This window comes from Phacochoerus africanus, chromosome 11 (genome assembly GCF_016906955.1).
Source record: "Phacochoerus africanus isolate WHEZ1 chromosome 11, ROS_Pafr_v1, whole genome shotgun sequence".
NCBI classification, from domain to species: Eukaryota; Metazoa; Chordata; class Mammalia; order Artiodactyla; family Suidae; genus Phacochoerus; species Phacochoerus africanus.
The window spans coordinates 134,540,222-134,567,745 of NC_062554.1; the positions used below are offsets into that span (position 1 = coordinate 134,540,222).

General features: G+C 51.4%; 1 protein-coding gene across 1 annotated transcript in view; it reads left to right on the plus strand.

Annotated features, from left to right (window-relative positions):
- LOC125111183 (ATP-binding cassette sub-family A member 13-like) overlaps nt 1–27,524 on the plus strand; it is a 281,764-nt gene that overhangs the window by 92,147 nt on the left and 162,093 nt on the right. Inside the window, 6 exon segments of the mRNA XM_047753036.1 lie at nt 9,413–9,550; nt 10,469–10,649; nt 13,410–13,628; nt 18,688–18,884; nt 20,804–20,961; nt 22,429–22,659. Of these exon segments, the coding sequence (XP_047608992.1) occupies nt 9,413–9,550; nt 10,469–10,649; nt 13,410–13,628; nt 18,688–18,884; nt 20,804–20,961; nt 22,429–22,659 (1,124 nt within the window).

Below are 27,524 nucleotides of genomic sequence, written 5' to 3' on the forward strand. Positions count from 1 at the left end.
TCTTTCTCCCCTTCTCTTTGAGACGGTATTTGTCTTCAGCGAGCCTCCCGGGGGCAGCCTGTGGTTGGGTCTTGTGTTATAATCCATCCGGCCGCTGGAGCGTCCTCTTTCTCCCCTTCTCTTTGAGACGGTATTTGTCTTCAGCGAGCCTCCCGGGGGCAGCCTGTGGTTGGGTCTTGTGTTATAATCCATCCAGCCGCTGGAGTGTCCTCTTTCTCCCCTTCTCTTTGAGACGGTATTTGTCTTCAGTGAGCCTCCCGGGGGCAGCCTGTGGTTGGGCCTTGTGTTATAATCCATCCGGCCACACTGTGTCTCTTGACTCAGCCCATTTATATCAGGGCGATTCTTGATACGTGAGGACTTGGTGCTGTTGCTTTATCTCTTGAGTCCTGGTAACTCGAGCTCCGTTGCTTCTTTCTCCTTGTGTTTCTCTCAGCCGTTTTGTTTTACTGGCTTTCTATGAGGTTGCATCAGCTTCCTCCTTTCTAGACTTGATGTCTCTCCTCTAGATCTGTATTCATGTTACCGTAAGTTTTATGTCAAACATCTTCAATGCATTACACTCATTTTACTGCTGACGGCATGCTGACTTCACTTGTCTATACGGCTTCCATCCTTTCCCTCCCCTGTGGTTTCTGTTGTCTCATATCCTTCCTTATTATGCTGTGAATTTGTCACCAAGCTAGTTAGTTATTTGTGCTGCTCTTTTAGTCACTTTAGACTATGATTGTTTAGCAACATGTCATAGATGTTGAATAGTAATTTTCCGATTCTGTTAGTTGATCCCTTCCTCAAAGTTTTTTGCTTTTTATTTCAGATGCAAGAGTTCCTTTCAGCGTGTCTTCTAAGGCAGGTTCCCTGTGTTTCTCTGGGAAAGATTTTTATTTCTTCTTAATATCTGAATGATAACGTTGCTGGGTAGAGAATTCCTGGCTGACAGCTTTTATCTCTCGGTATTTCACATGCGTCCTTGCACTCTCTCCTGGCCTGTAGTTTCTGCTGAGAAATCTGCTTATAGCCTATAGTGTCGGCTCCTTTGTAGGTTACTGCCTTTTTTCCCTGGGTTGCCCTTAAAATTCTCTCTTTATCATTCATTTTTGAGAGTTTTAATGGATTGTGTCCTGGAGAATGTCTTTTTGCATGGAGACAATTAGATGTTCTGTTAGCTTCCTTGACCTGCATATCCAGTTCCTCCCCCAGGTCTGGAAAGCCCCAGCTATTATTTCCTTAAGGAACCACTCTGCTCCCTTCTCCCTCTCTGCCCCTTCTGTGATCCCATTATCTTTATGTTGCCTTTCATGACGGAGGCAGATAGTTCTCATAGCATTTTTTTTTTTCCTTTTCATAGCATATGGAAGTTCTCAAATACAGCTGCTCTGGCTGAATTTGAGGCTAAGTGCTTCTCACCCTCCAGGTCTCTGTGAGAGGTGTCCCCAGGCTAGGGGTCATGATGCAGCTGCAGCTGCCGGCCTGCACCACAGGCACAGCAGTGAAGGATCCAAGCCACATCTGCAACCTATGCTGCAGCTCGCTGCATCACCAGATCCTTAACCCGCTGAGCAAGGCCAGGGATTGAACCTGTATCCTCATGGATACTAGTCAGATTCTTAACCCACTGAGCCACAACAGGAACTCCTATTTTTGTTTTTGAAAACTTCTCTCTCTTCTCCGATCAGAATCATCTCTAGAGGTTTATCTCCAGATTCAGGGATTTTCTCTTCCACATGTTTCTGCTGTTTCCATTGCTTTCTATTACATTCTTCATCTCATTTATTGGGTTCCTTATGAGGCTCTAGAACTTGGTTGTTTTAGAACGTCGATCTCTTTGGAAAAATATTACTTCTGTTCATTAATTTTATTCCTGAGCTTATTGAACTGCCTTTTTAAGCTTTTTTATGGCTCATTGAGTTTCTGGAGAGTTATTTTGAATTCACTGTCAGATCACAAAGTTCTGTGACTTTAAGTTTGGTTTCTGGACAGTTGTTATTTTCTCTCTGTGATATTATATTTTTTGTGGTGCTTGATGAATTTCTCTTTGGCTGGTATATTTGAAGTAGTAAACATCTTATTTTCCTAAAGCTTTTTTTAAACGTTGATGCTAACAGCTCAACAGATTGGTAATTTTTTGGTTTCCCAGTAGGTGGTGCTGTAGCTCAAGGTTTTGGTTTCTCTTATGCGCTGCCTCTGGCTGTGCTTGAGACGGAGTACTTCTCACCCTCCAGGCCTCTGTGAGAGGTGTCCCTGGTGCCCTTGTGGCTTGTGGTCGCCTTTTGTGTCTCTGGGGTCATGGTTCCCTGCTGTTGCTGGCGTTGCCACGGGAGTACTGGGTTGGAGCACACCTCTGCCGCATCCAGGGTGGCCTCGGCCATGGGCATCTCTGCCTTGGTATGGGGAGGGGAAAGGGGAAGAAGCCGGGAGGGCAGCTGTCTCCACTGGGTCTGGGGTTGTGGGGTTTGTGCGTGTCATTGCCAAGGCACAAGGAAGGGGGGACCGGGATCTCTCTGCTTAGATCTTCTAAGCATTTAAAAGCTTTTAATGCCGTATTAAAAGCTGTGTGAGCTGTATGAACTATTTGTATATTTTAGAGATTAATCCATTTTCAGTTGCTTCATTTGCAAAGATTTTCTCCATTATGTGGGTTGTCTTTTCATTTTGTTAATGGTTTCCTTTTCTGGACAAAAGGTTTTAAGTTTAATCAGGTCCCATTTGTTTATTTTTGTTTTTATTTTCATTACTCTAGGAGGGGGATCTGAGAAGATATTGCTGTGGTTTATGCCAGAGTGTTCGGCCTATGTTTTCCTCAAATAGTTTTATAGCAGCTGGTCATATTTAGGTCTTTAATCCATTTTGAGTTTATTTTTGTGTATAGTATTAGGGAGTGTTCTAATTTCATTCTTTTACATATAGCGGTCCAGTTTTCCCAGCATCACTTATTGAAGGGACTGTCTTTTCTCCATTGTATATTCTTGCCTCCTTTGTCGTAGGTTAATTGACCATATGTGCATGGGTTTATATTTGGGCTTTGTATCCTACCCCACTGATCTATGTGTATCTTTTTGGGGGTGCCAGTACCATACTGTTTTGATGAATGTGGCTTTGTAGTATAGTCTGAAGTCAGGGAGCCTGATTCCTCCAACTGCGTTTTTCTTAAGATTGCTTTGGCTATTTGGGATCTTTCATGTTTCCATACAAATTAAATTTTTTTTGCTCTAGCTCTGCAAAAAATGCCATTGGTAATTTCACAGGGATTGCACTGAATCTGTAGATTGGCTTGGATAGTGTAGTCATTTTGACAATATTGATTCTCACAATCTAAGAACATAGTATTATATCTTTACAGTTGTTTGTATAATCTTCAATTTATTTCAACAGTGTCTTATAGTTTTCAGAGTACAGTGTTTTTGTTTGTTTGTTTTTTGGTTTTTGCCTCCTTAGGTTTATTCCTAGGGATTTTATTCTTTTTGATGCTATGCTATACAGAATTGTTTCCTTAATTTCTCTTTTTGAGCTTTTGTTGCTAGTATACAGGAATGCATCTTCTCATTCCTTCTTAAGCAAAGGTGTGAGAGCCATAGGTTCTGTTTTTCCTGGAAGGAACTAAAATAATAGAACCATAGTAAAATATGGATCTGTTGTGAACAGGGAGGAGGCTGTGTCTTTAAAACAGTGATGATGGTAGAGATGATGCAGATGAGGGACACGGTTGTGACTTCTGGGGAAACGGGCCTCCAGGACCATCTTGGTGTGAGCTGCTTTGACCCCACATGTCCACTCAGTGAGCGTCGTCTCCTGAGCATGCTCATCTGTTCCTTCTCTCATCTCTTTGGTTTATGTCCAACATCCATCTCTCAGGCTCCTTAGCTCTGCTTCCTGCTCCAAGAATGAGTTTGCGTGCTGGCCCTGTAGAGAGATGTACTCCTCTTGTTTGGCCCTTAGGATCTCCTTAGAATGAGGTTTTCATTACCTTTCTAATTGTTGCTCCTTCTGGCAGCTCTGGTCACTGGCAGTTAATCACATGGCTACAGGTTGTGCCAAGTTTTCCAAAAGCACTGTCTCAAGGAATGGGAAATTTGATGAATGGGGTGGAGGGTGAAGAGGTGAGCATGATCCTAGACTTTCCAGAAGATGCTCTAGAGAACGGGGTCTGAGTATTGGTGGATCCAGCTCAGGGGGCAGGACAAGAGAGAAGTGATTCCACCAGAAGAGGCTTCTTGCATGAGCAGGGAACACCAAAAAGACTGAGCCACAAAAGAATTGGAAGCAACATCTCAAAGAGATATTTGCGTACCCAAGTTCATAGCAACGATGTTCAGAGTAGCCAAAAAGTGGAAACAACCCACAAGTCCAACATGAACAAAAGTGTCACTAACGTGTGGTCTCTCCGTACAACGAAATGTTACCTAGCCTCAAAAAAGAAGGAAATTCTGACACCTGCTACCATGTGAATGAAATAATATATAAATCCTCCGTGCTTAGCCATGACTTTATTAAAACACACAATGAGATACTCACATGCTGGCCTGGGGAAAGCTTGTTTATCTTTAAGGGAAGAAAATGATTAGAAATCATTTGGTTTTGTTCAAAGTGAAGGAAACAGATGAGGAGATAAAAGGAGAGGCTAGAATAAAAGCTAATATGAAGGTGAGTAATGACAGATAAGATGCATTTGTACATGATAAAACATATGGAAATAACTTTAATTAAAGTAGGAAAAGCATGAAAGGGAAAGATGAGCTACAAACAAAGTGGACAAGAGCATGATATTTTGGTCAATGATCTGTGTCTTATTTAAAAGTGTCCTGGCAGATGGTTCTGAGTCATCGTGTGGTGCCGCTAGTGTTGAAACACGACGGCAGGGACGTCTTTCACCCCACATTTCACCCCACGTCAGTGCCCACATTCAGACTCTAGTTTCTTTGTTTTTTTACGACTTGCTTATCACATTCTTTAGTCCGTGACAGGAAATGGAGGGTGGGTTGGACAAAAGAGCAGTAATAAAGAGGGTTTATGGAGAAGATGGGGTAGATACCGGGGGAACAGCGTCAGAATACAATGAGATTGGAATCCAGCAGGAAGCTTGCATAGTAGTCCTTTCAGTGTGTGCTTTATACAAAGTGAATGAATTTCTTATTATTGCATTTCAATGTTGACATATATAAAATGACAGGGATGTAAATAGTTTACAGAAAAACCCCTTTACAAATCACGTTTCGTGTCCTCCATGAAACTGTGCCAACTTACAAGCATTTGAGTCTAAATCTGTTAGGGGCGGCCTCAAATCACGGGTTGTGTCGTTGGCGCCACGGGGCCCCGTGAAGCTCGGTGCGCTGCGGACTCAGTGAGCCGGCCCCCTGCAACCCGCGGTGGAGTTTTCTCAAGTTCTTCCGCATCGAAGATCTTCCAGCTGGCTTTTGAGGCGGTTGCATTCCTGGAAAGTGCAGGGTCTAATGAAACTGCATGGAACTATTGGGCATGTATGTCTTACACTCAGATAACCGCAAGGGCGAACCCTTGTGTGTGCGTGTGCACTGGCCTTGCACGCAGTGTGTGTGTGCAAGGGATGCAAATCAAGGGCAGCTCCTTGTTGGGCCGCGTGGTTCTGCTCTTTGCAGGACGCCCACCATCCCCGGCGCCTCCCACTCAAGGCAATGCGTGGGTACTTCTGCCCTTTGCAGAAGGCCCTTCATCTCGGACGCCTCCTACTCGAGGCGATGTGTGCTATCCCTTTTATTCATCCGGCCTTTTTATTTTCTGTATTTCAGATGCTCTGACATCCTGGGGTTTTACTGACTCTGGAGGGGCTCCTTGCAAAGACTGGCTAATCCCTAGAGACAGTGCAGGGTTTGCCCATGAGCTCGCCTTTCATATTTAAACCAAGCCACCCAGAGCCACCCCAAGCTCCACATGGGCTGTTGTACTCTGAGATGCTGGGGATACCTACACCCAGGGCCAGCTCCTGGGCCCCGGAGCTCACGGGCATTATTTGAACTGGCCAGTTCTAAGCCGGTGTGCCCAGCTTGCCCATTCCTGGCACAGAGACCATGATGAGGCTCGTGCACGATTTCCCCTCCCTTCTTCTGCTGCCACTCACGCGTCCCCATGTAGGCCTGTGGGGTGTGGCCGGTCCCCGCCTCCTGAGAACCCTGACAACCCAACTACCTGTTGGCCTCGCCTTGCCTGAAACATAAGAAAGCTTGATAAAAATACCTGTTCAGGAGTGCCTCTTGTGGCTCAGCAGGTTAAGAACCTGACACAGGGTCCCTGGAGGACGGGGGTTGCATCCCTAGCCTCACTTGGTGGGGTAAAGGATCTGCGTTGATGCAGCTGTGGCAGAGGTTACAGATGAGGCTCAGATCCTGCATTGCTGTGGCTGTGGTGTAGGCTGGCAGCTGCGGCTCCAATTAGACCCCTAGCCTGGGTGCGGCCCTTAAGAGAAATAATAAATCTGTCCACTCTGCCAACCCACAGCACCCCTCCCACAAGCCAGGAGCACTCCTGAGACTCAGCCTCTTGGGAGCTACATTCTCTGTGTGAGTGTCTCTCCTGGTGGAAGGGTCTCCTCAGGTCACGGGTGGCTGAGAACTTTCTATCTTACTCACACACTCACACACGTGCAGGTGCACACTCCCACACAAGGACTTTCTGTTTTTCCTTTTCTTTCATGAGGTGATGGTTCAAAACTGGCCCTGGCATTTCTCAAGCTTGGCATCTGACTGCGAGGCCCTGGCACGTAGCTTCCCGCTCAGGACTCAGTGTCCACTGCTGGCCCCCTCGGGGAGTTTCGCTTCCTAACCCTTCTTTGTGTGCTTCCAGCTGAATTTGATTCCATTCCATCAAATATCCGCCTCCTTCCCACATCGCTGTCAGTTTTGGGGGGCAATCAATGCTAATTAGCCTTGTGGCCGGCATTTCCCTTCGAGGAGCAAAGCTGAGGATGAGCAGAGGGCTTTTGCATGAGTAACGACCCCCTACACCTGGTAATGTGAGCCAGGCACCTGGAAAACAGGTGTGAATTTATGAGCAAAAGCAAAGGGCAGGGAGCCGAGCAGCCTCTGTGCGGATGGGGAGGTGGCAGCTCTTCCATTCACTTAGATTAATAGGTTCATTAGGAGGATTTCAAAGTCCAGACTGAGTAGAGCGAGGATGATTTAATTAGCAAATCAACCATTAATACTCGATTTATTTCTAATTTGTTTTTCTAACTCGGAAAGGCTGCTCCCGTCCCCTCTCCTCCCTCCCATCCCTTCTCTGGTTCAGGCCTCCCTGCACCTCACCTGGACCATTCAGCATCCTTGTAACGCCCGCCTGCCCGGGCCTCCAGGTGCCTCCTTTTGCCTCTGCTAGTTCTGTCTGTACCAGCCCTGGCATCTGATCCCACTGCCCACCTGCTCCTCTAAACGTGGTCCCCCTCCTGCCGGCCATGCCAGCACCCGAGCTTGGTCACCTGCGTGAGGTTCCAGCAGAAACCCCTCTGTGCTCACGGGCCAGAGGGAGAGAAGGCAGCTGCCAGCATTGCAGGCTGGTTTCCCCACGGGCTTGTTGCTTTTTTTTCCCTTTTGGTTCCACGAGCTCATCGTTCTTGCGAGGGTCCAGGGGCTGACTTATCCCACTAGGTGGTGGAGGAAGGTGGGGCTCAGGGGCCAAGGTGGGGCTTGTTTGATTTAAGGGCAGCTTGTTTGAAGGGGTGAAGGCAGGTATTGTCACTGTGGCCTGATTGTGTTCAGATAGGCGGGCCCCAGGGGAGGCCACCCAGTGGCCATGGTGTGGCTTCGGCAGCTCACCCGCCTCCTGTCCTTGACGGCCTTGCTGGACCTCCCTTCCCTGTGGTAATATCAGTGCCCCCACGTCGGGTGGTGGCAGGACCCCGGACGGTGCCCAGAACAGAGAGCCGGTGTGCAGCATGTGCTGTGACGGGATGTGATGTGATTATCCCCGGGCTGCTCGTCCCCTCCCTACTCAGGGATGGTTATTAGTTTATCAGGTCTTGGGACTCTTCCACCTGCACTGGTTTGCTAGGGCTGCCAAAGCCACGTGCACAGACCACCTGGCTTAAACAGGAGACATTTATTCTCTCCCAGTTCCCGGCCTCACAAGTCCAAGATCGAGGCATCAGCAGGGCTGGTTCCTCCCGAGGCCTCTCTTGGTGTGTAGATGCCGTCTCCTCCCCCCGTCTTCACACCTTCGTCCCTCTGTCTGTGTCCTCATCTCCTCCTAGGAGGACATTGGTCCTATTGGATCAGGACCCATGTCCGTGACCTCATTTTATCTTAATCACCTCTTTAAGGACTTCCTCCAGGGAGTTCCCATCATGGCTCATCGTTAACAAACCTGACTAGTCTCCATGAGGATGTGGGTTCGATCCCTGGCCTCGCTCAGTGGTATGAGGATCCCACATTGCTGTGGCTGCGGCAAAGGCCAGTAGCTGCAGCTCCAATTTGACCCTGAGCCTGGGAACTTCCACATGCCATGGATGCAGCCCTAGAAAAGCAAAAAATAAAATAAAAATAAAAAAACTTTGTCTCCAAAGTTATGAGGGGTATGAGGTAGGAGGGGTTAAGACCCCCAGCCTGTAGCAGATGGTATATATACCAGACCAAATGCCGGCTCAGCATCTCCCTCGGCTTCAAAGCCGCTGGCCCTGTGCTTTCCTCTGAGATCTCCTCTGAATCTTCTGAGCAGAATGTGTGAGGGGCTGTGTCTCCCGGGCCCTGTGGTCAGAGTCCCAAAGGCAAAACGGGCTTTTTGGAGAGCTTTATTGCGTCAGTCCCTTGGAGACCTTAGATGGCGCGGACTTCAGCCAGAAAGGCCGTGCTAAAGACATCGAGAAGTGTTCCGAATTAAATCTGCTTCATTTCGACATGTAATGGGGGCAAAGTGACTAGGAAGTGGCCTGAAATGAATTTGGAGAATCCGTTTGAAGCCTGATGATATGTTTCATATGGAATGCTGTCTTTTCGGTAGGAGTTTTAATTGATGAATTCAGAGCATTCGCACTCTGAGTACTGTCTTTTCGGTAGGAGTTTTAATTGATGAATCCCGCCATGCTTTTAATCATGTCTAGTAATCCATGAAGACATCGAAGAGACAGGGCAGCTAAACAGGAGGACGATGGAGCAGGGGAACATTCAGCAATTATTTAATGCTGGTTTTATTTCTACTAAATACCTGCCTGCTCTTGAACACCTGCTCAGAAGTCCTTTGCGGGGAAGGGGACACGAGGGCCTTGGCAGGTGGTCCTGGGTCAGGCTGAGGAGGGAGGTTTGGACTGATGCTGTGTCCCTGACTGTCCCTGGGGTGTGGATGGAACATGTTGAGATGGGAAAACATTTCATAGTCATTTAGTTACGATCATCTGCTACAGAATCTTCTTCTAAGTAGGAAAAAATGTTTTCAATTGTAACTTGTGTTTTAGGAGCTTTCGGTTTAAGGAAGCCGTGGTATTTCCCCTTCACCTCGTCCTATTGGAAGGATGTGTGTGGCTTGGTGGTGAAGAGGCCTTGCAGTCCGGGCCCTAACCTGCTCTTCTTCGGCAAGAACGTGGACGATAAAGGTTGGTGAAGAGGAGCCTTGTGGGAGGCATGCTGTTCCTTCTGGCCAGTTCTGTGTTTCATTTCTGTTTGAGTCTTTGAAACTGGGTGGGCACCCTTCTCCAGCGGCCCACTTTCAACCCTGTGTGGGCAGGAGCCCCAGGGTTCATGCTCCTGTTACATGTACAGCATTCTCTGGCCTCTGTGTGCACTTGCACACCTGTTACAATTCAGTAAGTGGGAAGCTTCATTTCTAATGCGAGTTCATGTAAAAAAATCAAAGCCAAGGTGAACAGCTGCCAGGTGTAATGTACTTGAGAATTTTCAAAGTATTTCACGAGTGCTAGTTTATTCAAGGCTCCAGGAAAAACAGAAGGTAGTGATATATATAAGAATGTGCTTCCCGGGAGATGGGGTAGAAGCCCGGCCCTGGGGCTCATCCCCGGAGCACGGCTTCAGTGAGAATCTATAGATGCGCAAGCTTCACGAGGGTTTTCTGTTGTAAGTCCGTTTTGCACTGGAATTTTTCTCTAACTATAGAAGTAAAATATGAATCTTGGAGAAAATTTGCAACAACACTGCCTGTTAACTCTCACCTTCTCTGAAGACTCTCACTCATGGGCATCCTGCTGTATAATGAACCTTTCTGCCATTGTTCTTCTGTGTATGTACAAATATGCGTGTTTGTGTGTGTGCACACACACTTGTTTTTACTTTCTCGCAAAATGAATAAGTGTACAAAATTTTGTAATCAGTGATGTCACTACTTTCTCCATCATATCATTCGATGCATCTTGCTCTTGGTAGAGAAAGATCTGGAATTGCTTTGTAAGTTTCACAGGGCTAGACTTCAAGCCCTCCAAGCCCCTGAGCCATCAAGTGTGACATTGTCTGGGGGGCTTTTGAAGCCCTCTCAGGGTGAACTTGCATCTTCCTCCCAGGCTCGTCCCTGCAAAATGGGGAAGGAAGGCTGGAAGGACCTCCCCCGGGCGTTGCGCTGCTGTCTGTGACCAAGGAGCATGAGCATCGCCAGGCGGCCGTCCGGGACCTGACCCTGACCTTCCACAGGGACCAGATCACCGCGCTGCTGGGGACCAACGGTGCCGGGAAGAGCACGGTCATGTGAGTGTGTGTGTGTGCTCGCGCGCGCGCGCAAGTGTGTGTGTGTGTGTGTGTGTGTCCCCGCACACCTGGGGCTTTGATTCTCACAGACCTCAGCGCACCTGTGAGACAGGCGGCCAGCGTCCTTTTCTTTTTTTTTTTTGTTTAGTCTCAGTGCCGAGTTTAGAGACAGAGTAGAAAGATAACCCTCTCGCCAGAGCTGCTGTGCATCTGGGCAGACGCAAAGGGCAGGGAGGGATTGTTAAAAATCCACTTACTTCTTTATTTCGTACGCAGATATTCACATTTTCACTTTGGTCTTTGAAAGTCCCATGATTTTTTTTTTCTAAGTTAATTCTGCTCCTTGTGTGTTTAATTCTGCTTGCCTATCTGTAGGAAAGTGAAATTTGCAATGATGCTTGCAAATTTTTTTAACACCTGAGTATTTTTATTTTTATGCTTTTTATGTGGCTGCATTTTTGTTTTTTTTTTTAAATTATTATTATTATTATCTTTTTCTTTATAGGGCTTCACTTGCAGCATATGGAAGTTCCCAGGCTAGAGGTGGAATCGGAGCTGCAGCTGCCGGCCTACGCCACAGCCACAGCAAAGTGGGATCCAAGCCACATCTGTGACCTATGCCACAGCTTGCAACAACGCAGGATCCTTAACTCACCAAACGAGGCCAGGGATTGAACCTGCATCCTCACGGACACTATGTTGGGTTCTTAACCCACTGAGCCACAGCGGGAACTCTGTGTGTTTTTGTGAAAACTTTTTTTGATTTGGGACCTAGTGGTTCCACATTAATTTAAAAATCAAATCCTGTGATCCCAGAGAATTAACTAGCTCAAACTTTCACGGCCCACAAAACAGCCCAAGCTGGCTGGAGATGAGGTGTTTTAAGGGCAAACTATGCAAATTATTGAACTTCTCTTTTGAACAAGTCACTTTCCTTTTGCTTATTAGTAGGAGTAAAGAATGCTTAAAGAGGGAGTGCCCTTCGCGGCTCAGTGGTTAACGAACCTGAGTAGGATCCATGAGGATGCAGGTTCAATCCCTGGCCTCACTTAGTGGGTTAAGGATCTGGTGTTGTCATGACCTGTGGTGTTGGTCAAGGACTCGGTTTGGAGGCTTGAATCTCGTGTTGCTGTGAGCTGGGGTGTAGGCCAGCAGCTGTAGCTCCTATTGGACCCCTAGCCTGGGAACCTCCATATGCTGTGGTGTGGCCCTAAAAGGCAAAAAAAAAAAAAAAAAAAAAGTACGCTTAAAGAAAAGAGAGGCCCTGAGAGGGACCATTTACTTCTCACTTAAGAAATGTAGAAAAATGGCATTCATAAAGCTTCAGAAATCTCTGATTGAAAATAAATCAAAGGAAAGATACAGAAAGGTTTCTTCTGTTCTGAGTTGCTTAAATGGAGCTGAAGAGTTCACTGGCAGTTTTTTTCAGGCTTTCAGATGGGAAAGTAAGCATTGCACCAACTCGGCTCAGAAAGCCAGCCTTCCACTTTGTGCTCTTACTGGCACACACCTCTTACAAGGAAGCCTGGGGTTTGTGTTTAGCCCAATGCCGAGCATTCAGTTAGGCCTCCTCCCTGTTTCCACGAGGGTCTCTGGCTGCATCCCTTCAGTGCCTGTTTGGGTCCATCTTGAGTCATCCTCAGGAGAGGCTGGAAGACCAGTTCTCGGGCTGATTGTCACTCACTCAAGAAGCTCCGAGACTCATCCAGGAGGCATACGCGTTGTTGTGTTGCATTGTATCCCCACCCCAAAGAGTTTTGAAGATAATACAGCAGGCAGCTGTCAGTGAAGTGTCCTGAGGCACAGTTCATGGGCCACAAACAACGTGTGTGCGAGTGTGCAGCTGGCCGAGCCCTGACACGCCTGACCAGGGCTGGGAGGCAGCTGGGAGGAGCAGGCCACTCGGATGGTCATCCCCTCCTGAGCCCCCTGTACCTCCTGGACCCCAGCTGCAGGCCACCTCACACTGGCTGTGTGTCACCGTGAAGCAGTGTGCGCTTTGCAGCAGCTCATGTAAACAGAGTCCTGCCTGTCCTTTGTTTAGCATAATCCTTGGGGACTCACAGCTGGTGATGTGGCATCAGCTCTCTGGTCCCCGGTTTGTCCTTTCTCCTGTCGGTGGAAGTTGAGGTTGTCTCTAGGTTTGGGGGACAATGAACGAAGCTGCTGTGAAAATTCACCGAGGTACCTTTGTGTGGCCATGCATTTTGATTTCTTCCCATAAGTAGTTTAAGAGTGGTTTTCTAGGTCCTGGGGTAGGTGTGTGTTTAAGTTGATTAGAGAAAGGAACTCGTCTAAAGCCTAAATAATAAAGTTCCCGAAACAAAGCAGTGGAGCCCGGCTGCCCTCAGGGCACCTTTGGTCAGGGCAGCATTTCTGGAGCAGGGTTGTCACAGATTGGCCGTGGCAGACGGCTGGCCGGGAGGAGGGTGGGGTCGAGGTTTGCCTTTCCGCCTGGCTTCTGTCTGATAGTCAGGAGGACTTCGCTAAGCAGCCGTCTCTTCAGCCTGCCCCCTCCTCCGGGCAAAGTCGGAGCTGTGCCGCTACACTCTCACGCAGCCGTGGTGTCCGTGGCCACGACGGGTCCCAGGGCGTGAACGTGGTCACCAGCCGTGACGCTCAGGTTACACCACCTCCCGCTGGGCTCCCTCTCGCCTTTACCTTTCCCTGTCGAGGACAGGCGGGCCGAGGCGTCCGGGCGAGCCGTGCCCAGGGCTGGGGGCAGCCAGGGCCGCAGCGGCCACATGCCTTCTCCCGCAGATCCTTGCTGACGGGACTGTACCCTCCCACATCGGGAACCATCGTCGTCAACGGCAAGAACCTGCAGACAGAACTGGAGGCCGTCAGAGCGGATCTGGGCGTGTGCCCCCAGCGGGACGTCCTGTTTGACACCCTCACGGTGCTGGAGCACCTGCTGCTCTTCGCTTCCCTGAAGGGGCCGCAGGGGCCGCAGGAGGAGCTTCGACGGCAGGTGGATAGGTAGGCATCGGCCACCCCCGCCCTCCCGCCCTCTGCCCTGCGTGAGTCATGAGGGCGAAGGGGGGACCCTCCCCGCAACTGATGGGGTCTGGACGGAGGAGAAAAACCTGAGCACGTAGTTCGTAGCTTTGGAATCATGCCGCCAACCGGGACTGTCAGAAGGCGTCTCGGGGAAGACCTCGAGCTCGGATTGGTCTGTCCTGGGCGAGGGGAGCGTGTAAGCGCAGGGGGCAGAGTGTGGGTGTCGCGATGTGAAAGGGTCCCACGGAGAGGGTGAGGGGCAGGTCGAGAGCCTGATTGGTGGGAGGCAGAGTTTGAATGTGACCAGGCAAGCAGCTGGCCCTGGGCAGGAGAGGGCGGGCACTCTGAGGTCTGGAAGGTTTGTCCTGTGACCCAGGGCAGGTGCCAGCCCGGGAGAGACGGAGAAGCCACTGAGAGCAAGAGCCGGGGACAGAGGGATTCCCGGCTGAGCTGTGGAGCCGGCGGGAGGCCCAGGTCTGAAGGCTCTTCGAGGCCATGTGGACCAAGCAGGTGTCCGGGGCGGGGAGTGGAGGAGTCGAGGGAACAGGATGCATCCATGGGGAGCAGTGTGGGGGGAGCCAGTGGGCAGGAGGCAACAGAAGGTCCCATCTCACTAGGGCTGATAGGAGCCCAGCCCAGAGGAGAGGGGAGGCGAGGCCCCGGTCAGAAAACAAAGTGATGTCTCAGGAACGTGAGCAGGGAGGGCTGGGTGGGAGGCAGGGGAGTCTTAAACCAGCGGTGGAGCCATCGGTCTGGAAACCTGGCAGGTGGTGGCAGGCGGTGAGAAGGCTGTGACTGGCGCTGGGCCCTGCCCCTCAGGAGACAGAACAGCAGGGCCAGCAAGGCCAGCGTGGACCCTTCTTGTTCTCGAGTGGCCTTTGCGAAGCAGAACATGAGGCGGCCCCACGTGGAGGGAGGTGCTGATTTGGGGCCACGGTGTGAGTACAGAGGAAATTCACCGCACAGGCCTCGGAAGAAAACAGGAACTTTAGGAACTCCTACACATTACTTTTTTTTTTCACCTGTACCCGTGGCATGTGGAAGTTCTCAGGCCAGGGATTGAATCCAAGGGGCAGCTGCAACCTACGCCACAGCTGCAGCAATGCCCGGTCCTTAACCCGCTGCACCACGGCAGGAACGCTGCACGTTACTTCTTATTGCTACCTTATGATATTTTTGCAAGGTTTAGTTTTTAAATTTTTGAAACATTTTTGTTTTTTAATAATATTTTAAAATTAAACTATAGTTGATGGACTGCATCGTGCCATTTTCTGCTGTACAGCAAAGTGACCCAGTCAGACATGCACACTCACTCTTTTCTCGTGGCACCCCCATCATGTCCTGTCCCAAGAGATGGGACGTAGTTCCCTGTGCCCATCCATTCTAAATGTCAGAGTTTGCATGTACGAAGCCCAAACTCCCCGTCCATCCCACTCCTTTCCCTGCCCCTTGGCAGCCGCAAGTCTGTTCTCCGTGTCTGTGAGTCTCTTCCTGTTTTGGAGACAGGTTCGTTTCTGCCGTATTTTAGATTCCACACCGAAGCGCTCTCACGTGGTATCTGTCTTTAACACACCTGCCGCAGTGGAGGCAGGTGTATTGCTCAGGAGTCAGGTCTGAAAGTGGAGCATCAGGTGCCTCCCGCGCCGTGGGCTACCCTGGGAAAGTGGTCCGGAGCAGCCCTGGACAAGGAGGTCCTGCTTTTCCAGAAGGGCTCTGCCCCAGGGAGGCCTTTACCTCCCCACCCCTGGGAGAGGGCAGCGCTGCTCAGGGTAACCTCCTTGAGGCAGGTGGCTGTGCTGAGGGGCCACTCACATCGCTCTGGGCGTGCATGCTCACAACAGGGGCATCAGGCATGAATTAAGTCTGAACTGATGCAGCCCGGCCTTAGGGGACAGGAGCCCGTGCGTCACCCGCTTCATTAATGGTGGTGTCTCCCCCTCGTCACCAGATCTCATGTTCGGTGGCATCCGAGGATGTCCCCTCCCGCAGGTCCTGGTCCGCATCATGGCCTCAGAAGTGGCTGAAAGAGTCATGTTAGTGACAGTGGGACGTGGAAGCGGAGGGGCAAGGTTCATTCTGTGCTAGTAAGCGTCTTACCTGAGAGTGGACACCTAATGAGAAATGGCCCCGGGTTTCTAAAGGACAGATTGGTGACGTGCCGCCTAAATTTTTTTTTTTTTTGGTCTTTTTAGGGCCGCGCCCGTGGCATGTGGAAGTTCCCAGGCAAGGGGTCGCATTGGAGCTGTGGGTGATGGTCTACACCACGGCCACAGCCACATGGGATCCGAGCCGCATCAGCCACCTACACCACAGCTCACGGCAGCGCCGGATCCTTACCCCACTGAGTGAGGCCAGGGAGGAACCCACGTCCCGTGGATACAAGTCCGGTTTGTTACTGCTGAGCCACAACAGGAACTCCGCAAGCTAAATTTTAAAAAAAGTCACAGGGCACCTATTTTCGTTCCAAACCTGCGTCCACCCTACCACAGCCAGCTCTTTTGTGGTGCTGGCTGGGCTTAAACCCCATTCCTCACCAGGTGCCCGGGGCTGCTTCTCGTGATGGGGGTGCAGCAGCTTCCGTGGTCCCGTTTGCCGTGTTACCTGGCAACGGAGCCAGGGTGCATGGAAGCAGTGGGAAGGAGAGCGTGCTTTAGGGCAGCCGTTCTCAATTAGAGGAGCCAGAACAGAAGCACCAGATTCGAAGCCGCCGCACTCCATCTCGGCCCCGGTGACACAGCTGGTTTCCTTCATGTGCAGCTTCCTCGCAGTTGCATTCAAGGCGGGAGGAGGCTGGTGGGCTCTTTAGAGTGAACACTTGTCTGGAGTCAGGTCTGTTCTGCCTCTTATTTGGAGAACAAGATAAGAGAAGTCAAGAGGGGAACTTTATCGGGGGGTGTTGGGATGTCATAACGTCAGCCCTCAGGATTCTGGCACCCACGCTTTGGCTCCAGCCGGGGGCTGGTTTGTTTGATGGTGACGCGACTGTCGCAGGCGTGCGTGCAGGTGGCCGAGAGGGGAGGACAGAGCACTGAGCCATGGACACTGCAGTGTGAGGAGGAGAGATGACGGAAGGAGGGGCATGGCCAGCGCAGCAGGTGCTGCTGAGTGTCAAGCAAGGGAAGGTTGGAAAGCAAGCCTTGGACTTGGTGTGAGGAGGTCGAATCGGAGCTGTGATCGACGTGATCGATGGGTGACCTCGATTAGAGCCGCTCAGCACTGGGACAGGAGGAAGGCCCTCCCCGAGTCAGAAAGAGCGTGGAACGGGGGACGCCTTCCCAGGAGTTTTGCTGCAAAAGGGAGCAAAGAAGTGGGACGATAGCAAGACGGAAGGGAAAAGGATGTTTCGAATACAGAGCAGACCACTGAGGCAGAGAGCGGAGGGCTGACCTGCCGGAGGGCTGTCTTGCAAGGCGGGGGTGACTCTCCCCAGGGCAGAGCCTGTGGCCGCAGAGAAGAAGGGAGGGACCTGGCAGGAGTGGGTACAGGGTGATCTGAGTATTGTGGGGCTGAGTGACGGCTGGAGGTGGGAACCAGCTGGAGGAAAGATGGGGTCAGAAGATGCCACGTGGAGCTGAGCCTCAGGAGGGGCCATTATTGGAATGACCAGTCCAGGGTGTGGCTCAGTCATGAGTGGATGAGAAGGCGTCGGTTCCAGATAAAGCGAGAATGGAGAGGTGTTTGGTTTCACTTGGAAGTGTAATCACGACATTCCCATTTGAGAACATCTGGCATTTCCCTGCCTTGCTTTGCTTTTCTGTTTGTTTTCTCTGCCACTTGGCCTCTGGTCAGTGTGACTAGCTCGGGCTTAATAGACGCCCCAGCCTTTGCGACGGGAGTCACCCAGGTGGGGAGGGCGTGGTGGCCTCGTCTAATTGGGAATAAAAGGTCAAAGCCAGTCCCCTGCTGAGAAGGGAGAGTTCGCCCTCCCTCCCATCTGGGGCGCTGTCCACAATAGGAACACTGGAATAAAAGGGCCCAAACTGGGTGATTCACCCAGCGGAGAACCCACGGGGACGCCTGCACTGACCACTCAGTGAGTGGGCTGAAAACCGGACCCCAGAGGCCACCTTGAGCTCCTTCTGGGTTGGGCTGAGCTGACAGTGAAACAGACCTGAAGCGGGTACTTAGCCATCAGCGAGCAAGTCCGTGGGGCCCGACCTGAGTCTTCGCTTTAGGGTTTCGCAGCTTTCTAGGAACTGACACGGCGGGAGCCCATGTAATCCCTCCCCGCCTCCGGCCTCCCCTCTGACTCCTCTCTGGCCTCTGGGATGTGTGAACCCTTCCCCAGCTTCGCAGGCAGGGAGTCCGCTTGTGTTTAAGTGCTGGGGAGAGGTTGCAGGAAGGCATGGCCTGAAGCGGGGCCTTGACCGTCCGTGAGGTGTGGTCGGGGATGAGAGCGAGAGCATCCGTGCGCGCTCACTCGGCCCCGGTGAGAAAGGAGAGCCAGGCCGCGGAAGGGTGGAAGCCTGCCCTGTGCCTGGGAAATGTGATCTGAACCAGCCTTGGGGCCGAAAGTTCACTGGGAGCAAAGAGAGGGCTGATTCGCACGTGCAGGGCGGCTGATCCTCTCTTGTCTCCACGTCCGTGGCCTGGAGGTGTTCCCAGTCCGCAGTCAGGCAGGGGCTGGTACGGACTTAGCGCACGTGGGTCAGGGACACGGGTGGAGGCTCGTGCAGGACCGCCTGGCCTCTGCCCGCCCCTCTGACTGCAGTGGCCCATCAGCCGCCCCACTGCCCTCGCTGTGTCCTGAGGGGCAGGGGCCCCTTGGCAGGAGGTAGGAGTGAAATCCAGGGAGGAGACAACATGCAGTTCCTCCAAACAGAACATGGCAGATCTTGTTCCACGTCGGGCATCGCACTTGGTTCCCGACGTGGTCCCATCTGGACCCCAGGGTCAGTGCTGCTGTGTCGGGGCTCATGCCCTGTGGGTTCTCATCCCCCTCCACATGGCTTAGGAAGAGCTGGGTCACAGCAAGTCAGGATTTATGGAGTGAAGTTGGAAGCAAGGCTCTGAAGTGTTGGGGCCGCTCTTGTTCCAGAACCCTCCGGGACGTGGGGTTGGTGCAGCACCGGCACAAACCGACCCGAGCCCTCTCCGGCGGCATGAAGAGGAAGCTGTCCGTCGGCATTGCTTTCCTGGGCGCGTCGAGGACCGTGGTCCTGGATGAGCCCACCAGCGGGGTGGACCCTTGCTCCCGTCGTGGCATCTGGGACGTCCTCCTCAAGTACCGAGAAGGTGGGAACCGGCCCCTTTCCGCTGTGTCTTCCCGCAGCGTCAGGTGTAGGAAAGGAGAGCTGTCTCTAGAGAGCAGATCCCAGTACGTGACCTTCTTTCTCGGGAAAGGACCGTTTCCCACGAGGCACAGAGATGCGTCCGTTGCACCATCCCTGCGGCGCCAGGCATCGCTCACTTGGTGTTTGCTCTCTGGAATCAGTCTTAGCAATGGTGTTATCAAGTGTATTATCCGTGATTTCAGCTGACATTGCATCCATCCATGCTGTGTCCTGCTCTGGAATAATTCTGGACTTATTAGGAGAGGCATCCCAGCTATATTCTGGAAGAAGCCCTCCCTTTCCTCGGCGAGGAAACCCAGCCGCAGAGAGATGGGTGTGTCATTTGCTTCCAGCGGCAGAGCAAGTTCACCAAGCCAAGGGCGAAGCTGGGCTCTGGGTTAGACGCTCCGTCTCTCTCACACGCGTGATTGTGTATTTCCAATTTAGGGCATCATGAGGATAGTTACTAATGTACAGCCTCGGATTCTTTCTATCATTCTGACAGCCAGGAGGCATTGCTGTAGGTATTTCATACAGAAACACTGGAATTTGGAAAGAACTCTTGGGGAGAGGGAAGCCTATTCAAGGCAAGCTCAGGAGTATCAGCGGCAGGGTTACTGCAGAATCTTGTAAAACATTGTATTTCTTTTCTTTCTTTCTTTCTTTTTTTTTTTTTTTTTTTTTTTGGTCCACTGCATGGCATATGGAAGTTCTTGGGCTAGGAATGGAATCTGAGCCACAGCTTAGACCTACAACACAGCTGTGGCAATGCCGGATCCTTAACCTGCTGTGCCACAGTGGGAACTCCTGCTTTTCCTTTTGGCCTTTTGGGTTCAAAGCCTTTCCTGACTTGATCTGAAGCCCCCACCTCCCTGGGGTAGATTAGGATTTGCTACTTAAGAACTGCAAAGAGAAGAGGCCTGAGACAAGCGATCAAATTCTCTCCTTGGGGCAGAAAAGATGCTCCATCACTTACTTAAAGCTTAGTCATGTGGCTGGGGTCAGGAGCGTGGGGTCAGGAGGAGACACGGGGGAACCGCCCTGCTCCATGCAGACCCAGGGGGGACGGAGAAGGTAAAAGTCCTGAGAGCTTCCCTTTAAGTCCTTCCAGGGTTCCAGCCTCTGCCCTCCTAAGGGCGGCGTGAGCCCTGCCTCCCCAAGCCAAGGTCTTAAAACTTGACGAGATGCCGGGTGCATAGAGGTGCATGTGAGACAAACACTCGTTTCAGCGAACAGTGGCCACAGCCCCACTGCCGAGGGGGGGCCTTTCTTCCTGGGGAGGCCCCTGCTCAGGCCCCCACCTTCCCCAGCTGCCCCTGCCCCTCTCCCGAAACCCACTCTCTGAGGTCCGCGGCTGCCACGAGCTTCTCCGGGGAAGAGGCAGGTGCTCTGCCTCCATGATGCGGGATGTCAGGTGCCCACGGCTGCCTCATCCCTGGCCTTGAGGGCATCCCACACACTGTGGCCACTGCCCCCAGCACAGCGCGTCCACAGACCAGGCCTCCCCTCGGGCCCACGTGAGGTGGCGGATGGGATGAGTGAAGGGGGGGAAAGATGCCCCACCCAGCTTTTCAAAAGTGTTCTCCTCTGCGTCCATTCAGTGCTCGGCTTCTGGGCCTCGCACCCGGGCTGCTGGACCCAGGGTGTGTGCCTCGGTTTTGCTCTTCATGAAGGAGGGCTTGTGGAGGTGCTGTCCTTACCCTGAGGGGGCAGCAGAGGAAGGCGTTTCAGGGCCTCGACCGAGTGGCGCCTCCAGGTCTTTTCTGACTTAAACCCTGGGATGCTCGCGACCCTGTCTCCTGCTCAGCCCTCCCGCTTGGGGGAGGGATGGGCCCTCCGGCCTTGTCACGCAGGCCTGATGCCCCCCTTTCCGGGCCGCAGGTCGGACGGTCATCTTCAGCAGCCACCACCTGGACGAGGCCGAGGCGCTGAGTGACCGCGTGGCCGTGCTGCAGCGGGGGCGGCTCCTGTGCTGGGGGCCCCCCTCCAGCCTGACGCAGGCTCACAGCCAGGGGCTCCGCCTGACGCTCACAAGGCAGGTGAGACGCCGGGATTCAGGTGCGCGGCCCCTGCCTCCTTCCTGACGGAGACCGTGTTGGCTGTTTCATGGTTAACGTCTCCCAGGCTGGATTCGCGTCATTGAACAGAGACTGCGTCTGAATCCAGCATGGGCCTTGCCCTGCTGTAGGTCTCAGGGGAAGCGACCAAACAGGACATGTGTTTTCTGCACAAGGCCCTTGGGGTCTCTGTCCTTGTGGAGCAAACGATATGCCTGAGAAGGAAAGAAACAGAATCTGGCAGCTGGTGGATGCCGAGCAGGAGCAGGAGGAGCGGGGGAGCTGGCCGGAGTCTCCTGGGGGCCAGAGATGGGGAGGTGGGAGGCAGCGCCCGGGTGGGCAGATGGGCAGGAAAGGGAGTCCGTCCGTCTGTAAGTGGAGGCCTCTGTGTGCAACGCCCTGATGCCCAATAAATGCCACAAGGCTGAGTGGGCATCCGCTGCGCCAGCCCAGGTGCACTCTGACCGCCGGGGGAGTCGGGCGACTCAGCGCACCTGGTGGGTGACGGCATCCGACCGAGTGGCTGGCGGGGCATCACCATGACCCTCCATGTGCCGCAGGTATTTTTGCAACAGTGATGCTTGGTTCAGAAGGCTAAGGCTTTACCACAGAGCCGAGCAGAGGAGAGAGAGGGGGCCGGGGTCCCGTTCCGGGTCACACCCTTGTTGCCTCGGGTCAGCGGGAGCCGCGGCAGGAGGGGCTCAGGGTTGAGATTCAGGGCTGTGGTGTCTGAGTCACCTCCCCACCCGTGATGGCTCTGTCTGGCCCCGGGTGTCCCCCGACTCCCAGGTTTCTGTTTGCTCCATCTCCAGTCAGGGTGTCTCTGTCCCGTGGGGGCTCCTTCCCTCCGTGGGTGGGAATCCTTGTCTCCCTTTTTTATCTTTGTCTTTTTAGGGCTGCACCAGCGATATACGGAGGTTCCCAGGCTAGGGGTCGAATTGGAACTCAGCTGCCAGTCTACACTACAGCCAGATCCAAGCCGCATCTATGACCTATGCCACAGCTTGCAGCAACACCGGATCCTTACCCACTGAGCGAGGCCAGGGGTGGAACCCGCATGCTCATGGATACTCTGTTGGGTCCCTAACTCCGCAGGAGCTCCCCTCCCTGTTTCTCTTTTAAGAAGACTCAGCCCCGCATCCTGTGCTCCAGTTGCTGCGCCAGAGTCCCTCCCAGACCCTCCACAGGCAGTGGGAGCCCATGAGCGCAGAGAGCTGTCCACCGTGCGGGCCCTGATGGGTGTGGGTCTCGCCACACTGCACCTGCCAGCGTAGATTTACAACGAGCAGGAGAATTGCAGCGCATCCTTGAAACACCTCTCCCTTAAATTGTGTTTCTTGATTTTGCTGCTTGGAATTTGCTGTGGGATGTGTGTAAAACCAGCTGACGTACATTTGGCACTTTTGAATGTACATTCTTGCTGCTCCCTCTCTCTTTTCTCTTGGATAGCCTTCCGTTCCGGAGGTGGACAACCCGAAGGACACAGCTTGCGCCACGTCTCTGATCCAGACCTACATCCCACGAGCATCCCTCCGAGGCTGCAGCGGGGGCGAACTGAGCTACGTGATCCCCAAGGATGCAGACAGAGCCTGCTTCAGGGGGCTCTTCCAGGCCCTGGACCAGAACCTTCAGCACCTGCACCTGACAGGCTACGGGATCTCAGACACCACCTTAGAAGAGGTACAGAGGTGATGCTCAGTTAGGCTCCTCTGCTTGGCACTTTGCTGCTCTGAGCTCAGGGCCCAGGATGGGCAAAACAGGGGGAGGGGACTGTGTGCATTTTCGCTTATTTCCCGGTTCTGATTAGTGTCAGCCAGTACAAATTGAGTACTCCCAGCAGGTGACCGGCTCTTTAAGGGAAACAGCGGTTTTGTATTTGAGGACTTTGGTGTCTTTAGTCTCAAATTGTTTCAGCAGTGGGTGGCGCAGCCATATCTCCTCGCCTGGAGGTGCCTTTCTCTTCTCTATGGACTGGATTCTGCTCAGAAGCCCCTTGCAGAAGTCATGCCCGAAAACAATATGCACCCCCCCCACCCCCGCCGCCCCCAGCTCCTCTTCCCAGACCGACCGGCATCTATGTCCCAGGGGAGGGCACCTCTCCTCCGGGGTTTGGCAGCCCCGGTCCTCCCCAGACTGTCGCAGGAGACCAAGGTTGTTCCCAGCCTCCTCCCGTGGTGTCCTGAGTCGGGGGGGGGCGGGGGCTTGGCGTTCTCCCGGGACACAGGGTGGACTGTGAGGGCAGCGGCCTGGAGTCCCAGCCGGGCTGGAGTGTGGCGACACTGCTCAGCCCTGGTCACTATCCCCAAGGTCTGGAAAACAAATCCAGATGTCGTGCCAGGAGGCTGGTAATCTGTATCGGCAGGGACCTTTGTCTTGCGTGAATCGCAGCTTCTCTGCAGGTGTAAAAAGGTGCTGCCTTTGAGGGTTGTTCCCCAGCAAGGTCACTTGAAAAAGAAAAAGAAAGGAATTGCTTTCGGATTGGAGAAGTGCTATGCTGTGTCTGTTCTGGAATCATCCAGGGTTTCCTAGCTTGAGGCGTCCGGGGCAGAGGACTAGGGATCCACGTTCACTGGGCTCTCGGGCAGGGCAGCAGGGCCCAGTGACATGGACCAAACCCGCATGCGTGATAACGCGCCTTCGCCTCAGCCCGTGGATACTCGTTTCCCGTTCAGCCTGAGCTAGAACGGTTGTTCCCTCCGAGTACGTGGCACTTTATCTGCTGCCAGCAAATTAACACACATCCGGCATCCTTGTGGTACCCAGCTCTAGGCAGTTTTGTGGAGTGATCAGTCGGAGGAGTTGATGGCTTTGAATGTCACAGGGAAAGGCGTGAGGAGGGTCTTTACGTTTGGGTGGACGCTTAGCTTTTAATGCTTGTTAATTAGTATGCTTCGTAATAACCAGTCAATACCATCTTAGGGCAAAACGTACGTCTAGGGAGAGGCTGGCTAAAAGCTATGCTATGCATAAAAAAGATGCTTCAGCATCTTCTCCCTAGCGTCCTCCCTCCGTCTCCCTCCCAGTAGAGTCAGAAGCCTCGGGACGCCTGGGATATTTGTCATTAGGTGGAGTGGAGCTTTGGGGGTGAGGGGCTTGATGACTCTGGGGGCCCAGCAAAGGCCCTGGCTCAGTCTGTGGTTGGAATCCTGCCCCCAGACCCCTGGCACTTGTCTCCCCATGCTCCGTGCCGCGCCCCCCCCCCCCGGCCCCCAGTTGCGAAATGGGGGCTGTGAAGAGCCAGGCAAAGAGACTGATGGAGGGACCTTAGTGCCTGCCACCTGATAGTTTGATGGGATCTGCATGGCATGTCCCTGGATGCCCAGAGGGCTGGCCGCGTGGTGGTCCCCTGCGGCACCCTGGGCTCCTGCCCCCTCCCCCGGATGGGTGTGACACCAGCGGCAGCTCAAGAGCCCAAGTGGGCTTCGTGCAGGGCTGTCCCTTCCTCTGACTCAGTGACTCTGCATTCCCGCCTGCTTCCCCACCCGCCAGTCTCCTTGCCCAGCCTCCCTGAGACCCTCCCTCCTGGCTTCTCTCTGATTTCTCCACCCCCTCTCTGCTCCCCTCCCTGGAGAGCTGGGGCCTGTTAGGGACTTGCCCAGAATTTTATTTTAAAGTGTAGTTGCTTTACAGTGTTGTGCCAGTTCTGCTGTACAGCAAAGTGATCCAGTCATACATACATATACCTTCTCTTTTTAAAAATTTTTCCTTCCATTATGGTCCATCCCAGGAGGTTGGATAAAATTCCCTGTGCTGTACAGTAGGACCTCATTGCTTATTCATTCTAAATGTCATAGTTGGCATTGACTAACGCCAAACTCCGTGTCCTTCCCACTCCCTCCCCCTCCCCCTCGGCAGCCACAAGTCTGTTCTCCGTGTCTGTGAGTCTCTTTGTGTTTTGTAGGTAGGTTCATTTGTGCCATATTTTAGATTCCACGTATAAGTGATCGCATATGGTATTTGTTCTTCTCTTTCTGACTTACTTCACTTCACTTGTATGAGAATCTATAGTTGCATCCATGTTGCTGCAGATAGCATTGTTTTGTTTCTTTTTAGGGCTAAGTAATATTCCCTTGTATATATGCACCACATCTTCTTAATCCATTCATCTGTTGATGGACATTTAGGTTGTTTCCATGTCTTGGCCATTGTGAATAGTGCTGCAGTGAACATGGCGGGGGGTGGGTGCATGTATCTTTTCAAATTACAGTTTTGTCCAGATAGATGCCCAGGAGTCTGATTGCTGGATCACGTGTTAGTTTGATATTTAGTTTTCTGAGGAAACTCCGTACTGTCTCCCAAAGTGATTCCACCAATTTCCATTCCCACCAGCAGTGCAGGAGGGGTTCTCTTTTCTCTACGCTCTCTCCAGCATGTGTTATTTGTTGACTTGTGAATGATGGCGATTCTGACCAGTGTGAGGTGGTACCTCTGTAATTTTGATTTGCAATTCTCTAATAATTAGTGATGCTGAGCGTTTTTTTCATGTGCCTAACTGGCCATCTGTGTGTTTTCTTTGGAGCAATGTCTAATTAGGTCTTCTGCCCATTTTTTTGACTGGGTTGTTTGTTTCTTTTTTTTGTTGAGTTGTATGAGTTATTTGTATGTTTTGGAGATTAAGCCCTGTTGGGTGCATCGTTTGCAACTATTTTCTTCAAGTCTATAGGTTGCCTTTTTGTTTGGCTTATGGTTTTCTTTGCTGTGCAAAAGCTTGTAAGTTTGATTAGGTCCCATTAAAATTTTTTTTAATTTAAAAGATATTTTATTTTATTATTTTTTTGTCCCTTTTAGGGCCACACCTGAGGCATATGCAAATTCTGAGCTAGGGGTTGAATTGGTGCTATAGCTGCCAGCCTGTACTACAGCCACAGCAAAGCCAGATATGAGCTGCATCTGTGACCTACACTGTAGCTCATGGCAATGCCAGATCCTTAACCCACTGATCAAGGCCAGGGATTGAACCTGCATCCTCATGGATCTAGTGGGATTCTTAGCCCACTTAGCCACAATGGGAGCTTCCTGGTGCTTTCCATAGGTGGTATTATGTCATCGGCATATAATGACAGTTTTACCTCTTCTCTTCCAATTTGGATGTCTTTTTTTTTTTTTTTGGTGTAATTGCTCTGGCTAGGACTTCCAATACTATGTTGAATAAAAGTGGTGAGAGTGGGCATCCTTGTCTTGTTCCATATTTTGAGCAGGAAGACTTTCAGCTCTTTTCCATTGAGTATTGTATTGGCTGTGGGTTTGTTATAAATGGCTTTTATTATGTTGAGATACGTTCCCTCTATACCCACTTTGGTAAGAGTTTTGATCATGAGTGGATGTTGGACTTTGTCGAATGTTTTGTCTACATCTATAGAGATGATCATGTGGTTTTGGATTTTTCTTTTCTTAATGTGGTGAATTACATTGATCTGTGAATGTTGAACCATCCTTGTGAACTTGAGATGAATCCCACTTGGTCATGGTGTATGATCTTTTTTAATGTGTTGTTGGATTTCATTTGCTAAAATTTTGTTGGGACTTTTTCATCTCTGTTTGTCAAAGATATTGGCCTATAATTTTCTTTTTCGTGATATCTTTGATTTTTCTGATCTTGGTATTAGGGTGATGGTGGCTTCATAGAATATCTATGGAAGTGTTCCTTCTTCAACCTTTTTGAAGAATTTAGGAAAGATCAATATAACTTTTTCTTTGTATATTTGGTAGAATTCAGCTATGAAGCCATCTGGTCCCAGAGTAAGAATTTTAGATCATTGCATATACCTTTTTTTTTTTTTAATAGGACTTATCCAATTAACAATATTTATCTTAAGCAATATCCATTTTCCTCATAACCATTATTTTTATGGCTACATAATTTCTTTTCTTTTTCTTTTTATGGCTGCACATGTGAACATATGGAAGTTCCCAGGCTAGGGGTCAAATCACAGCTTTAGCTGCAGGCCTACACCACAGCCACAGTCACACCAGCTCTGAGCTGCCTCTATAACCTTTGCTGCAGCTTGCGGCAACCCTGGATCTTAAACCTGCTGAGCAAGGCCAGGACTTGAATCCACATCCTCACAGACACTATGTCAGATTCTTAATCTGCTGAGCCACAATGAGAGCTCCTTTTTAAAGAAAAATAATTTCCGATGTGAAGGAAATTCTGTCATCCAGTTCCTCACTTCCTCACTGCGGGGCGCTTAAGTTGTTTGAAGTGTTTTGATATTATCGATGTGATACAAGCACCTGTGAACAGGGTGGGCTCCTGCATCATCTTAGACTCAGCAGTGTAGTTTCTAGGTCTACGAGATGAACCTTCAGACATGCGAATTGTCAGATAGCTGTTTCCCAAAACGATGGTACTTTTTTGCAAGCACGTACGTTTTTACCTGGGCCCTTTGACCTCTTCCCCTTTCCCAGAGAACCCAGGGTCTCCCATTTAATGCGCAGTCTCTTCAGCTGCAGCAGGAGGGGTGCCCAAGCCGTGGTGAGAAAGAGGGTTCCCGGGTTGTGTTTCCCGTGAGGGTGAAGCTGGTCAGATGTCTTAGGCTGGAACG